General features: G+C 39.4%; 1 protein-coding gene across 2 annotated transcripts; it reads left to right on the top strand.

The window, feature by feature from the left end:
- Window positions 1-4,938: 4,938 nt before the first annotated feature.
- On the top strand, window positions 4,939-14,959 carry Mtmr6 (Myotubularin related protein 6; the record flags this gene model as incomplete). Of its 2 annotated transcripts, XM_022788368.2 has the most annotated exon segments (9): window positions 4,939-5,096; window positions 6,344-6,486; window positions 6,741-6,870; window positions 8,631-8,872; window positions 9,159-9,363; window positions 10,175-10,603; window positions 12,109-12,379; window positions 12,640-12,863; window positions 13,070-14,959. In XM_022788368.2, coding segments are annotated over 9 exon segments (1,961 nt in total), but the record flags the coding sequence as incomplete, so codon positions are not given.
- Between the last annotated feature and the right edge of the window lie 272 nt (window positions 14,960-15,231).

Consider the following 15,231-nt stretch of genomic DNA (forward strand, 5'->3'; position numbering starts at 1 on the left):
CCTTAAATCCAACTTTATTACTTATAGGCTTGTAAAGCTTTTGAGTGGGTTAACCTGTTTGTCGATATCCGTCATTAGGTCTCGCAAGCAACGAACTAAAAGTAGTGTTCTCACTAAGCAGTTCATGTATTCGGGTAATGTAATGAACATCAGCTTTCACAAGGCTGGAATTTCATTGTGTGTCCATGAAGAATTAACTATGGCTGTTTTTCTACTGATTTTATTCAGCTTTACCTTATGTCAAAGTGTCGAAGCTTCCAGCGCCAGCTCGCTACATCAGTTCTTTTTCAATCTCATGATTTGTCGATCTTGCCGAAATAAGACGTGAGCATTAACCAGTGTTTTTGTCTGTTTGCGATCCGTTATCGTTTTAAGGGAGTCAGATGATGGAGTGATGATGAGAAAAAAAGAATTGAATTTGGCATGACCACTGCCTTGTAATCGAAACACCGCAGACCGATAAATCAAACAAACATCTATTAATGTAATTGACCATTAACACAGTAAATTAGACTAGGTGAAATCCATATGTATGCATAAAGTGACGCGTTTAATGAGACTTTGAACTAATTCGTACCAACAAAGGCTTACGGGGTTAGTGTCACTGAATATATGACTGTTGTGTAATATAGCATAGAAAAGAAACAGCTCGAGAGTTTCCGAGCGCATATTTTCACTCCCCAGATAGTGAATAGGACTCAAAAATACGCAGCAAGTTTCGAAACGTTACCTGAATTTGTCAGTCAACTAATAGTACGTAACCACTTGTCTTTTCAGTTTGTACCTCTATCAAACAGGCTGTGCGGCAATCAGAATTATTTTCTCTAGTCTATCAGGTATAAGTTGCGGCTTACTAATAATAGAGCGGCTGTTCTGCCTGACGTTAGTAGCATATATAACAGGAACTACTTACAATTGCTGATGATTGGAATCAAGATAGCGCTTACAACTCTAAAAGGTTGTAAACGTTCTCTTTATGGCAGACGATTAAACCATCCACAATATAAGGCTATGAAGTTCTGGAAGAAGAAGTGCAGGGTTGCTCATTTTCTTGTTCCTATGTTTCGATAAATGCTACTCCAGATTAATTGACTTTCTAGGAAGCTGAAATTAAAATAAAAAAGACAGTTTCTCTACAAGTAACGTTCACTTTCATCTACGCACAAGAGTTAATTTACTGGGATTATACTTGCTTTTTAGTTAACTAAATAAAACTAGCTATAGTAGGCTATGGTAAACTTGAAGCTTTAGCTAACTTTTCTATTTCATTGATGTTGATTACGGCTTTTGGTATGCATTGACACTTCATGTATTTACCGTAAAATTACAATGCAGCTTTATTTACACGGTGGATTCCCTATTGCTAGTATTGTGTTCGGAAATGAAACACTCAGACTTAGACACGACAAGTCATGGCGTTACACGGATGTAATATCATAATCTGTCAATTTATCTTTTTAAAATAGGATCTACAATAGGCAAAACGAGTGAATCTACTACAGTAATAAATTCCCGTCATTATTAAAATGGAATCAGAAATTCTTGTTAGAACGAATGTATTTCCAATTCCGGTCAGCAGGTGGGCATATGATATCTTACGACCAGGTAGTTAGTCGTTAATTGCCAGCGGTTGAATTTTGCCATTGCGTAAATTTTGGTAGCAGCGGTGGGATTTTAGGAAATACGGACGGCTTAATTACTCGTTTTATGAAAACTGTGCAGAAACTTGATGGCCGGGTTTTTGACAGCAGCGGTACGCTAGATGGTTGGAGAAGAGGGCACGAGCAGCCATCGACTGATAGTGGCTGCAAGAACAAATTGAATTTGTACCCATGTGACTTCGCCTTAGTATGGTATGATCTAGAAGTCGTAGCCAGACCAGACAATTAGGAAATTCTCAAATTAAATGATCGTTCTCCCCTGAAAAAAGTCGACCCACCGAAAAAGTTTATTGAACAGGTATAGGTGAAAGAGGGCACGTTGAGAGCGTTTCAAGGCCAAATGTGCTCTTATGGGCGAACTGGAGTTAGATTACAGTTACGGTTTCCTGGTCTAACATGAAAAATATAGCGAGGTTGATCCCTTTGGTAAACATGATCACGGCGGCTAGTCTGGTTTGATCTAGTGCCCTGGTTTAGGCCGTCCGGTATCATACACCAAAGGACTGTGAAGAGAGGAGACTGATGACTAGTGGTGTTACGTTTATTTAACCTAGCTCCATTTACAATTGTACCAACATTTTATGTTATCGGCGTGGAGACCGGGACTACTTACAGGCTAATTGTCCACATACACAATCATCAAACACAAGATTATGCTAGTTCAGCTCCTTTGCCGTTTCATTTATGGGAACGGGCACTCTTCAGAGTTCGCGATTGGTAGGTGTGTGACAAGCACCATGAGTGTCACATCGGTTGGGCTATTGGAACATACTTAGGCATGGCCCCGGGCTGAGGCTACCAAAAGGGTTGTCAGATTCGTCCACGCCCAACAGGAACATCTAGATGTTGCCGAAAAGGTCAAGAGTCAGGAGGGATTAGGTAGAGATAGTTGCAACTGTCGACAACTTGACATGCGATGTCATTTTCGAACGGTCGTTCTTAAGAAATTTCGTTCTGGCTAGAAATGAGGATGAATGTTATCTCAGTATGTGCTGATTCGTTCGTACCCCACCATGGCCAAGAAAGGCTAGCTGCTATCGCCAGAATCGTGAAAAAAAGTGAGTTTCCAAAGACCGCGGTTCAGATGAGTGGGATCTTGCAGGAATCTCCTACACGGAGTACATCCGTGACTCCTTAAAACGTGATGACTATTGATCCAAGAAGAACGTGTGAAGTTTATCACTAAATTAAACAACAGCTTATATACAAGGTTACGTTGAGTCAATAGTTTTAAACCACTCGCTGGGTAGGTCTCTAATACGCCTCCTGACCATTGAGCATACTGCTAGAGTTCTGATGGGAAGCAACTAATCAAATGGCTACGTAAGGACTTCAATCAGTTATTTGAAGAGTCGGGAAAACCAGCTGTGACGCATTCCGTCAGCGTACTGTACTCATCGGTGACAAACTTCACCGTGTGTATATACGCGGCGAGTTGGGTCCAGGCACTGGGCTCGCATTGCAGACGTCGGATGACAACCTGACTGAGCTCTTGTCCATTCTGTGCACATTTGCGGTTACCCTACTTGCTCCGGTTTTGTGTCGACTGTCGCAAATTGAGCTCGATTACAAAAAGAGACATCTTCTCATTACGACGGGTTCACGTTGCCGCTCAACATCTTAATGTGTCCAAAGGTTCGTTCGCTACGCATTAAGTCGTATACCTTGGTGATAAGGTTTTTTTGCTGGGAACCTCCGTAGACCCAGAGGGGCTCGCGGCGATAGGCCCTTGCACCGTTCGCTATGCGCTAAGTCGTATACCTTGGTGATAAGGTTTTTTTGCTGGGAACCTCCCTAGACCCAGAGAAGCTCGCGGCGATAAGCCCTTACGCCGTTCGCTACCGTTCATCAATCATAAAAACTTTTAAAGCAGGCATTCTATTACAGATGATGCCTACGTGTCACGGCCAGCTTACATGACATCAGAAATGATTGGACTCGGAATAGAAGCATGTCCGGTAGTGTGGTCAAATGACAGATGCAGACACGGTGTATTTCCTGTTGAGGGCGATGAATGAAGATATGACACCTCCCAGTTGGCCGGTTATTTGTTAATAGTCGGCACTCTACTCTTATTGCTGCCAATTTGGAAAGAGTAGCAGGATTCAAGTAAACATGGATGACTCAATCCGCTTCTTTACAAAAATTCCACAGCAGGCTGAGGTGGCCTAACCCATGAACTGACCGATCCTAGGCAAAATACTAAGCTCTATGCTTTTTACAACCTATGTTTAGATGTACAATGCCTTCCAGAAATGTTCGATCAGTACTGATATCACGGCTAGAAACCACAGCCTACTATTCATAGCCGTATGCTGACAGTAATGTTTTGATGAATCATCTTGTTATATTTATTGGCGAGCTAGTCCCATCTGGTAGACACATTAAGCGGGGCTCTTCTGAAATACAGTAATGTACATTTCATGATCCATTCTGCCATCAATAAGATGTAAGATAACCACGCCAGCAGCACTATCGTATTTAATCGCTACAACTACCGGGTGCAACAATTTATGATGAGCTTCTCAAGAGTATTCTTTGCTTTTGCAACCCATTTTTGATCGATGTATCACACTACCTAGACAACTTGTCTTAACGTTTAAACGATATGAATTTACGATTTAAACGATTAAACGATCCAGCGGTGTCATTGCGTTGTATGATAATATGTGAAAATCGGGGTCTCTCTCGGTAAATACTTACCTATGAAAAAATTTCCTCAGAAACCTTTGTTTGTATTGAGTAAGTGATCCTTCGGGCCTAAAAAAAAAGGTGAAATATTAAAGTGTAACCGTATTTTATTTGAGTCGCACTTAAAGTATAAATGTAGATAGTATTTCATATATTCAGTGAACTATCGTGATACAAATGCATTTGTAGACATGAGTCTTAGTAATATAGACAGTATTTGCTTAATTAGATATTTAATTATTAATCTTTATTTACTGTTGTGTATCATATGTATTTTGTAAACATATTTGAATGATTTATTATATATAGCGACAATTTCAATAGATATTGGTACCTTTTAAGAAATGTTCTTTTCTAAATCGATTACCTTCGATCTATTTAAGCAGTTCGATTTCAAAATGGTCGAGGCGACGCACATGCGTTAGATATTACCGAGTTTTGATAGTAATGATAATTTATGTGTTTTTGGTGTTGTTACTGTCGGCATCTGTATACATGAATTATATTTTTGTTTTTACTCCTTTGGGGACCATTGGATGTCGGTAACTCTGTGTTGTCGGCTACGCGTCTGCTGTTCGACATTCAGTGCACGTACACCAACTATACTGCTTCCACTATACGGCATGCAGCGAAGATCTACCCAAGACATTCGGGTGGGACTTCTTCTCGCTTGAGGAAGAGTTCCAACGACAGGGAGTGCCTAATAAGCAGTGGATCAAAAGCGACATTAATTCAAACTATCAGGTCAGATTATAGTGATAGTAAAAGCTATTCTCAACTACGTGTCACGAGCTTTCTTCCCACGGACTGCCACTGAAATATAGTGCACCAAAATGTAGAATATATATATTTCTAGCCCAAGATACAACAGCGTAAATTTTATTTATTAGATTCGAACATAAACTGCTACTGTTTTTCACTAAATAAATTATAGCATTTCACTAGAATTCTAATAACAAACCAATGCATTGTGTATTCGCCGTTACTCTCGTTCGCCGCACCTCAAAAAAATGTTTCTTTTCATCAATTTCAAAAGAAATTTTCGAGCCTGATCGATGCAGCTAGCCATATATCTTCTGCAGTTATCAATCCGTTTTCTACCTTACGTCGACAGCACTTCTCGTTATTAATGACAATTCTGTATAGAAACCGATCATTGTGGCTGCGTATTGCCCGGTGCTGGGCGAGGTTTTGAGAATCGGTGATACGCCTTGGTTTTATATGCCCTTCGCCCCGTTCGTGGCACAGCCAGACTCCTACTATCTAATAAAATGCCATATACTCAGGTGAATGAGAATTGTCAGATGCTGGCAGCTTATCGTCTCCTCCAATTAACGAGTTACTGGTTGTTCGAGGTTTTCATCGACCTCAGGTGATAGATCAGTGTGGTACGTTCTCCAAATCTATTTTCGACCTTAGCAAACCTCGTCAAGTACAACCTTCAGTCATTGTAGAGTCCTTGCGGTACACAGCACGAACACCTCAAGCTGTTTCGGCAGATGTTTCTCCAGGTCAAAGCCGAAATGTAGTGGATGCGACAAATTGATTTAAAATTACGATAAGAATAAAAAGAAATTATAAGAGCTTCACTGAGAAGCCAAAGCACCTTTGAATGGTATATAAAAGTAAATGAACAGCCGAGAGCAGTAAGAGAACATTCAAGATAAACGGCCATAATATACGTTTTAAACTATGTATATTTCGATTGCAATCCTGACAGGCCAAGCTGTCTGCCTCGTCTATGCTAACTTAAGTAACGTTTAAATATTATTGCCTCTGTAAATTAATTAAAAAGACAAAGAGTATATATACAGTTAAGTTGTTCCTTCTAATAGTTCTCGTGGCTTCTATGAATGTCTTATGGATGACTGATTCATACCATCAGATTCATAATTAAGATATATTCGCTCACTTGTTCGGTAGTCAGGCAATTTGCGGTTGAAAAGTAAACCTCATTTTGGTTTGCTTTTTTAAAATCTTAAAAATTACAGATTTGTAACACGTACTCAGCTCTCCTTTGGGTACCTGCGGGTGCCTCGGAGCAACAGCTAATTGAGTGTTCACGGTTTCGATCGAAGGGTCGTTTACCAGTTTTGACCTATTACCACAAAGTCAATGGAGCAGCTATTTCCAGGTGAGTCGTTACAGATGTAAAAATGTAAGTTAGCAGAAAAACTTCACGTGTCTTTTTAGTGACAAGTGGTAGAAAAGGTATGGCGCTCTGCTTAACTTGTCTAACTTAATGTCAAAGATCTGACATAGTTAATAGCTTCACATGCTGCCTAGGTTAGCTAGCTTGGTTAGGTAGTAAAACGATGAACAAGGTTTGCATTACGGCAGTTTAGTCTTACCATGTCTGTTTGTTTTACTTGACATGGGGGGCCGCAGGTGCTCCCAACCGCTGTCAGGATTCTCCGGTAAGCGAAGTCCGGAAGACGAGCAGGTGTTTGATTGTATTCTCAAGGCCAACACGAACCCAAACAGCCACTTCCTATATATCGTCGATACTCGGCCAAAGGTGGGGCTAATAACACTGCCGGTGATATTAGTTGACGTCAAGCATACTAATTATGTAGCTACTTTTAAATTTCCCTGTTTCTTACCTTGCTCGACCTAGATTTGATATTAAATAGACGTTAGATTTCCATACAATTTTTCATTTTGGGCTCTTTGGAAACAACTCACTCTAACTAGTGTAAAATCGTTCTATTGGCCCACCAGATTAATGTGCTATACTTTGTGTGACTGTAATAATAATCGCGTGCAGTTTTTCCGTCATAACATTCATATTCTGACTAGTTACAATTACAGTCAATCATGAAAGTACAATTATGTGATACGTCACGTGCTCTACCCATTACCGCGGCTTTTTAAATTATAGTCGTAATAGCGACTATCGATTATCTTCCATTCCATATTTATCGCTTGGATTCGATACTGGCTGCGACATAGCTGTTTATTGTTTTTGCTTGGTTTTGTTTTCTTCAAAAAAAAAAAAAGACGTAGAAAATCACCGTTTGGCCGACTAAAGCGGTCTTTGTCCTGCGAAGATAGTGTTGTGCTGGAAATGTTTTTGAGACTTTTTTTATTTGCTTTCTTTCCTTTATCCGTTTGCTTGGATTTCGCGTCCTTTTCACGAGTTATCTTTTTAATCCTGAGTTTTGTGTATTTTCAGTTCTTGTTTCGTTTACACTCATGGCTTATGATTGTCTCATACACAGCTGTTAGTAAATCTATTTGTTAATATGCATTATATTCATGTATTTAATAAGCATGTAGTGAGTCTAAGTGCTTTTATTGCTCTACTTTTTTTAAAACAACATCTAGTGTTGCTTTATTTTTCAATATTTTGATTTTCTTATCTCTGTCTCTTCCTGGTATTTCCTGTAATTATCCCGAGCCGGTTGCGATCAGTGTCAGTGCGTATACACATTTACATAATGATACGTATGAAATAAAAAAGCTTTTTTCTGCATCCCTCTGGTCGCTTTTCATGTATTCCGATTATTTAATCAATAGGATTTGTATGGTTATTTTTCAATCTTCGCACTTTTTTATTTTCGTACATGATCTTTGTCTGGAATCACCACTTGGGTAACGTTCGGTAACCAAGTGTATCGTGGTGAAAGACTATTATTTCAAGTTTCATCTTTACGTCATGAATTTCTGCCTGAATTCATGTCCAAAAGAATTTGAAGGAAGAATTCTCGTTTCTCAAAGGAACTTAGCGTGATTCATTCCGGTATCGGAGGCAAATCTTCCTTATCGTTGTGTCTTCTTTGGGGTAACGTATGCTACAACAACGCAGGCTTTCCCCACCCGATGTGCTTTCCGTCGGCCCCCTTCGAAGGCCGTGAGTGTCTGTCTGTATTCGGTTCCCGTGATTCACCCCCGACTATCCCCGTAGTACGATCTTTTTTTGAAGACAGATGGATACCCTTGTGTATTAGTCCCGTCTTCTTCGTTCACTGCTCATCAATAATGCATCACAAACCAGGCAGTAAGCCCTAGCAAACTAACGGTTAACCTGTCTTTAATATACAGATTGCTGATAGAGATCTGTGTGGTATATTAAAAATGTAGGCACAGAGGCATTATTGGCGTTTTTGCATTGCATGATGAAGACAGCGTGGGGAATCATTTATTGTTAGCAGATATAAAAGTTTCACAAATTTCAGAGCCTTAAAAAATCTAGAAAGCATTTTATCAAATAATATCACATAGTGTTGTCATCTAACTGTTCTGCATATGGTCGTTATTCGAAAACGCGACATTCAGGTGAACGCATTCGCACAACGGATGGCAGGAAAGGGATTTGAAAGTGCGGTGTTTTACGAGAAAGCCAAGTTTCAGTTTTTCGGAATCGAGAACATTCACGTGATGCGAGCTTCATTGCAGAAGCTCCTTGAAGCCGCTGAGATGAGGACCCCAAACCATGGGGCGTTCCTTGCTATGCTTGAAAGCTCAGGCTGGCTCAAGCACATTCGAGCAGTACTGGAAACTGCTTATTTTGTTGCAAGGTAAATATCAGCAATAAATCATATTCAAGTAGCCAGGCACATTTTCTAGGCTTTACTTTAGCATGAACAAAATTTGGTTTTACGAAACTTCTGCAATAACAGAATGCGGTGTCCAAACTTTATAATACGGTACTGTCAATATCAGGTTGCAGGAGTGTGCATTTGGCACGAACTGTGCTATACACCCACAGCCAGCCCATGCAATCTGAATAGATCCTTAGGGAGAGTAACATGTGAATATAGTACCCATCGAAGGACGTGTGGCGTTTTTCCGTGGCTATTTCAGACAAATCGACTATGGTATTAGTGTGGTGGTCCACTGTTCGGATGGTTGGGATCGAACGGCACAGACTTGCGCTTTAGCCTCGCTACTTCTAGATCCGTTCTACCGTACTTTTAAGGGTTTCCAAGTACTCATAGAGAAAGACTGGCTTTCATTCGGTCACAAGTTCATGGACCGATGCGGCTTCATTCAAGGAGATCCAAAAGAGGTATTATTTGAATGAATTTAAATCATGACACCAAAATTACGTATAATATTTTGTCCAGATAGTGGTTTTAATAATATGCTACAAGATTCATCCCCAGATAATGCCATGTATGCGGTAATGGGCGTTCGTATACTGTATTTTAAAGATCTGAAATACTATTAGTTTACAATAATAAAGTTTATTCCCAAGCATGAGTATACGAAACCGCAAGAAATCCATTACGGTGTCGGTTACGGAAATTCTAAGAAATGCATTGTTCATCAGGTTAAAGGCTTCGCCGGATGGCTTCTTAAGTTTCAAGTTTCCAAAGCTCAATATCCTATTATATAGGTTTCTGAAAGTATTTTAGTGTCGATTGGGGACTTAGTAAGAGAAGCTATTCTCTTACTATGTTCCCGATCATTCTGTTTTCAAGGAAGGCACACTCTTCATGAGAATATGTAAATCTAGACGCTCTGTAATTTACGCATAAATTTGTGACTGCTAAATGTCTTTTTGTAAAGACATCATAAATAGCACTGCAGAAACTGATAACACAGGTTCGGCATTATACAGAAATATAGCTGTGCATAATCTAGAATTCGTTTTTAGCAAAAGGTCATATGAGGACACTGAAAGACAGATTGAATGTTATCGGATATATCCCTGTTGAAAAAACATCTGGCCGCTTCCATCCAGTGCAGGTTAAAAGGTAGTGCAAGATAAACCAATATGGACAAAATGCCTGTCACAAAATGTTCATGATCATGGGACTAGATATTGTGCTATATTGCATGTACATATCTCAAATTAAACTCAGTTTTTATTTTAGGTGGCGCCAATTTTCACCCAATTTGTGGAAGGTGCCTGGCAGCTTACTCAGCAGTTTCCGTCATCATTTGAATTCAATGAGCGTTTTCTTATTACGCTACACGATCACGTCTATTCAGCGCAATTTGGGACATATATTGGTAATTGCGAACGCGATCGGCGCGACTTGAATGTTGCCCAGACCACCTACTCGTTGTGGGGTTATTTGGCCAATAATGCAGACGCGTACCGCAATCCACTATATCAACCTGAGCTAGACGGCGGCGGACTCTTGGAGCCCTGCTTGAATCCGCAGGCAATTCGTTATTGGCGGGGCATGTATAACCGTTTCGAGTTAGGAGTGCATCCCCGGGAGCAGACAGGGGATTTGCTCGCCGCATTAAAAGATCACTCGACCAGTATGCGTGACCACGCTGATTACCTTCGGCAGGTTGGTTCCGTCGCTACGCATTTTCGAGGTGCACAGATAGGAAAATGTTCAAAGGGGAAGGAAAATGGACGTCAGAAACGTAGTATACATAGAACTAAATATAACTTGGGAGAAGAATTAACACAGTTTGTTATATATGCACATCCTCGACTTGTAGATTATGGTATTGACGTACTGTATTGTCCGATATAAGGTAGCGAATCATATGGGACAGATACAACTTCCATCGAATAACAGTCGCGCTGTTGTATCTAATGCTTCTCCGATTTTGAGAAGAACTAAACTCATTATTGAGGGTAAATATCTATAGCAGTACGCCAATACGTTTGCTCGAGTACTTCAGAAGACTCAGGGTCTTAGTTTTCTGTATATATAACACGTTTGTATTTGATAACATTGACGCCGACAATGAATGATTTCTAAAGTTAATATGAAATTGCTGCACTTGAGCCAGTTGCATGGATCCATTTTAACTATCAGCCGTTCATTGCAATATTTTCTCGATCGATACGGCAATACAGTTCGTACAAGTTATTGTTATTATTTTAAATATATTGACTGACATATAGTTAATGTCTTAACGCTTAGGTATGAAAGCAATGCGATTTTGGCTAGATAGAAAAGCTGCGATGTAAAAATAAGTGCTTTTAAATTGTTTTTACTAGCAACCAATAATTATACCTACTATAACTGCCATATCTGTTTTCTAATCATCCTTACCATTATAATACTCTAGTTATATTGAAGAAGGCGTACTATACCTCCAATCAAGCTCACTTAGTCCTATGTTTTGTTTTTCATAGTCGAAAAAATTAGTGCAATAAGTAAAAAAATGCAGGAATTGTATGTACAGTGAGAATTAGCAGACATGCTGTGGCATCAAACATGAAGATGCAAAAGGTTAGCAATTAATTATCTAATTAGAGACAAACCAAATGAAAATAGTCTGTCTCTTGGTCGTTCTCTAAAGACTAAGTGTAGTGCTGTTTTTGGTAAACATTTTATTTCCAAGCTTCGAACATTAATTTACGATAGAAGGTTTTTGGGGACTATTTGTCTTTTTTTTATAGACAACTATTTACAAAGCAAAGCATGTTCACGCTGACGTATATTCCCACCAACATGCAAGGACTCTGTCATAATATTTCAAATATAACTTAGTATATCGGCTGATTTAGGCACATTCATATATCTTGTCATAGACCACTGATCTAATTGGCTTAAACAAAATACATCTTGAGGGAGAAATTCCCACGCCTTTTGATAATAGTTTAAAGATCATAAAGTTTGACTCTGGTCTTTTTTAGAGGCTAGTTTCTTTTTCCTGCCGGCTGGCGACGTAAGTGTCTTGTAAGACACTTGTCTCGGCTTCTAGTTACTACAAAAGTCATCAGAATAATAAATCATTAATTCGAAAAATAATCTGGATTTTTGTAAAGCTTTGTCAGTCGACGGTGTTTCAAGTAAATACCATTGTCTCTTCTTCCAATGCTCAACTCCCACAGCAAATTGACGCACTAAAATTGGAGCTTGGTAACTCTCGACTGGGTTCTTATGACCTTACGTTGGAAAAGAGCACAGAAAACGCTCAGTCGGTGAAAGCAACTCAGGAAGAGACTTCGTATAAAGCAGCGGCTGGCAACGACGGCAAAGAAATTGACAACAAGAACCAAGAGGAGATAATCAGCTACGCGAACCTCTCACATCCGCTTGCCGTTCTCGATGAGCACAGTAACACTGCCTACTGCAATAATGTGAATAATCTTAATGACTGTGGTAAGCATTCCTGTGACCAGGTTGGAGTATACCTGGCTGAAAATTATTATAATTTTCAGCTAAAACATTATTTTTTATTAGTTGACGGGCGTGAAGACGATCGTTGATTGTGGCAAATCGAAGTACCCCATAATATTCGTCACATGCGTTTGCAAAAGCAAGCTGACTATCTGTGGTGCTATTTTGTGACGTTTTGCTATGATTTCCGTTTATATTGCTAGTGGTTATATAATGCCGTAAACCTATTTTTGTGTCAACAGATAGCAGTAGTGGGTGGAGGAGCAGCAGCGGCGTAATGGTAGGAAGTAATACCGAGCCAAGAGTGCCGGCAATAGAGACCGCTGAACGACAGCAAAGGCATTGCCAACAAGAGCAGCAGGAACAACATCAGCAGCGCATAGGGTCGATAGCCCTTGAATGGGCTTCACTTAGGAAGTCTGTGAATTGTTCATGCACTTTGCCGGTCGATTCAGCCTTAAGGAAGGTAGGACAATGATCGTGATGGTAATATAATCGATGACAATGCTTACACACCCGCGTTCTATATGTTTCGCTAGTAGGACCAAAGCCCCACAAAACTCGTTTTCGCGTACGCGCGAAGACGCAACTACTATCTGTTTTCTGAAATATTTATTTTCTTTCTGCACTAAAAATCTATATAACTTTGTTATGAAACGGTTTCTATTACAGTTCCATTGTTGGAGTTGCGGAGGCGTATTTTGCGGGCGGTGTTTGGACCGGCAGCTTGCCTTGCCTGGTCACCTAAGCGGGCGGAGTGTCACCGTCTGTCGATGCTGCTTTAAGTCGCTTACTAAATCCAACTCGATGGAATACGATAACAATACGTAACACGTATTATTTACTGATAGCCAAAGAACATCTTGATATTGTTTTGTGTCGCCACTGACGGCCATTCCTGGGCGGTAATGGTAATTGTAAGTGTCGGCCCTTGACCATTTATAGGTGTGGGACATTTTATGCTGACTGTTATCATTGAACATCGATTCTTCCTAAACCTAAGAAAACGTCAAATAATATACTGAATTTCTAGTAATGATATAAGCCCAACCTCGATAAATGAACGAAGGGGCCCCTATTAGCTGCGGTTGGACTTCGCTTATTGCCTCAAAGATTTACTATAATGTTAATTAATATATACAGAAGTCAGCTTCTACCGAAGAAACAATTCACGCGAAGCAGTCAACAAAAGACACTGTCAGCCGAAAAAGAACGGGTGATGGGAACGAGCATAAACCTGAATCATAAGGACAAGCGTCTGCAAAAAATCATGCTTTCTTTTTAATCTTGAACCTTTGGGAAACTTTTCCCCATTTAAATCTATAGACAAAAAAATATCTTCGACTATACTTCCTTGAACAAAGTATGTTCTTTTGTCCCGCTTAAAAACATACTTACCACAGATCAAATGCGGGATCAAGTGCAAAAGGATCGCACACTTTAAATTGAGTAGTCTCGAGTAATACTGTTTTTTTAATTTTCTTTAATTTTCTAAGTAACTTCTTCAAACCTTTTCCTATTCCACATTCGATTACAAACATAAGTAATATTCATGTTCTTCTAATTTCCATGCATCACACCGTGATCTTCTAAAATACAAAGCCAACCATGCACTTACTCTGTGCAGACGCTAAAAAATCAAGTGGATACGGTAATACCATGAAAGGCTGAGCACGGAAAGTTGAAACTTCAATACCTAAAATTTGCTGGCGCATATTCTGAGGAATAGCAGAACAAAGTGGATGAATGATGCATTTTGTTCAAACAAATTATATAAAATAAGTCAAATAAGCTTTTTTATTCGTTTTGCCCAGCCTTAAATAGATACCTCAGGACAGCTCACTAGTGGATGCCATGAACGAAATGGGCAGGAGTTAAAAGAAACAACTCAAGCGGTACTTTTTTTTGCTCCTAGGCTATACAATGCAAGGGTAAGATAAATGACTTCTACATCTCCTTTAGCGAGAATCGCAATCTTTTGCATCAATTTATGGCAAGAAACAAATTTATAAAACGCGTTATAGTGGCAAAGGAAAGCACGAGAGCAAGGCGCGATATAAGAGCATGTTGTTGTATACATCATTCTAATAATAGCGTCGATTGACGGTTGGCTCATCAGCCAGAACAGAAAGACATCACAACAGAAGGAAAAGATGCAACAAGAACAGCACGCTCTCGAACTATAGTACTATAAACAGTAGCGCAGTTCAATAGTCTCCAGGGGGTCGCTTTTTATATATATATATATATATATTGTGGTTATTCTGTGTGATAAAGCGTTTAGCACAAGTAAAGGTATTAAGAAGGATATAACAGAGGTGAATAAAAAAGAGAACACGCTAAAAAAATCATTTTATATATAAATCGGCGATAATTAAAAACGCTTCTGAAATTTAGTTTCCCTTTTTAAAATTAAAATTATACCTCATAATTGCACTAATGGCATACTGTATAGGAACAAACGCCTGGCAGTACGAAGACAAAAAGGCACCATGTTGTGAACATCCGGCGACTAATCATTATTAATGGTTAAATAAATATGGGTATAATTGTTACAAACGATGAGAGAGAACTTACAACCGCGAAAAATTACACAAAAGCAGATGAGTTAGTCATTAAATATATGATAATAATGGGCATAGTTGAAAACTACAATGGACATTAGGTGACTACTATTTTTAGCAAAACGCATGACGGATGAGTCGATTAGATGTAGGTCTTCACTTTTCTTCGTTTAATAGCTTCCTATAGGACACTTTCACAAGTAAATAGAGGTTCAATCGCACTGAGCTAACTAACTGAGGTACGCTTGCAACTGAAGTATCGTCGAAGGC

The sequence above is a fragment of the Varroa destructor genome, unplaced genomic scaffold, assembly GCF_002443255.2.
Source record: "Varroa destructor unplaced genomic scaffold, Vdes_3.0 BEIS01000001.1, whole genome shotgun sequence".
Taxonomy (NCBI): domain Eukaryota; kingdom Metazoa; phylum Arthropoda; class Arachnida; order Mesostigmata; family Varroidae; genus Varroa; species Varroa destructor.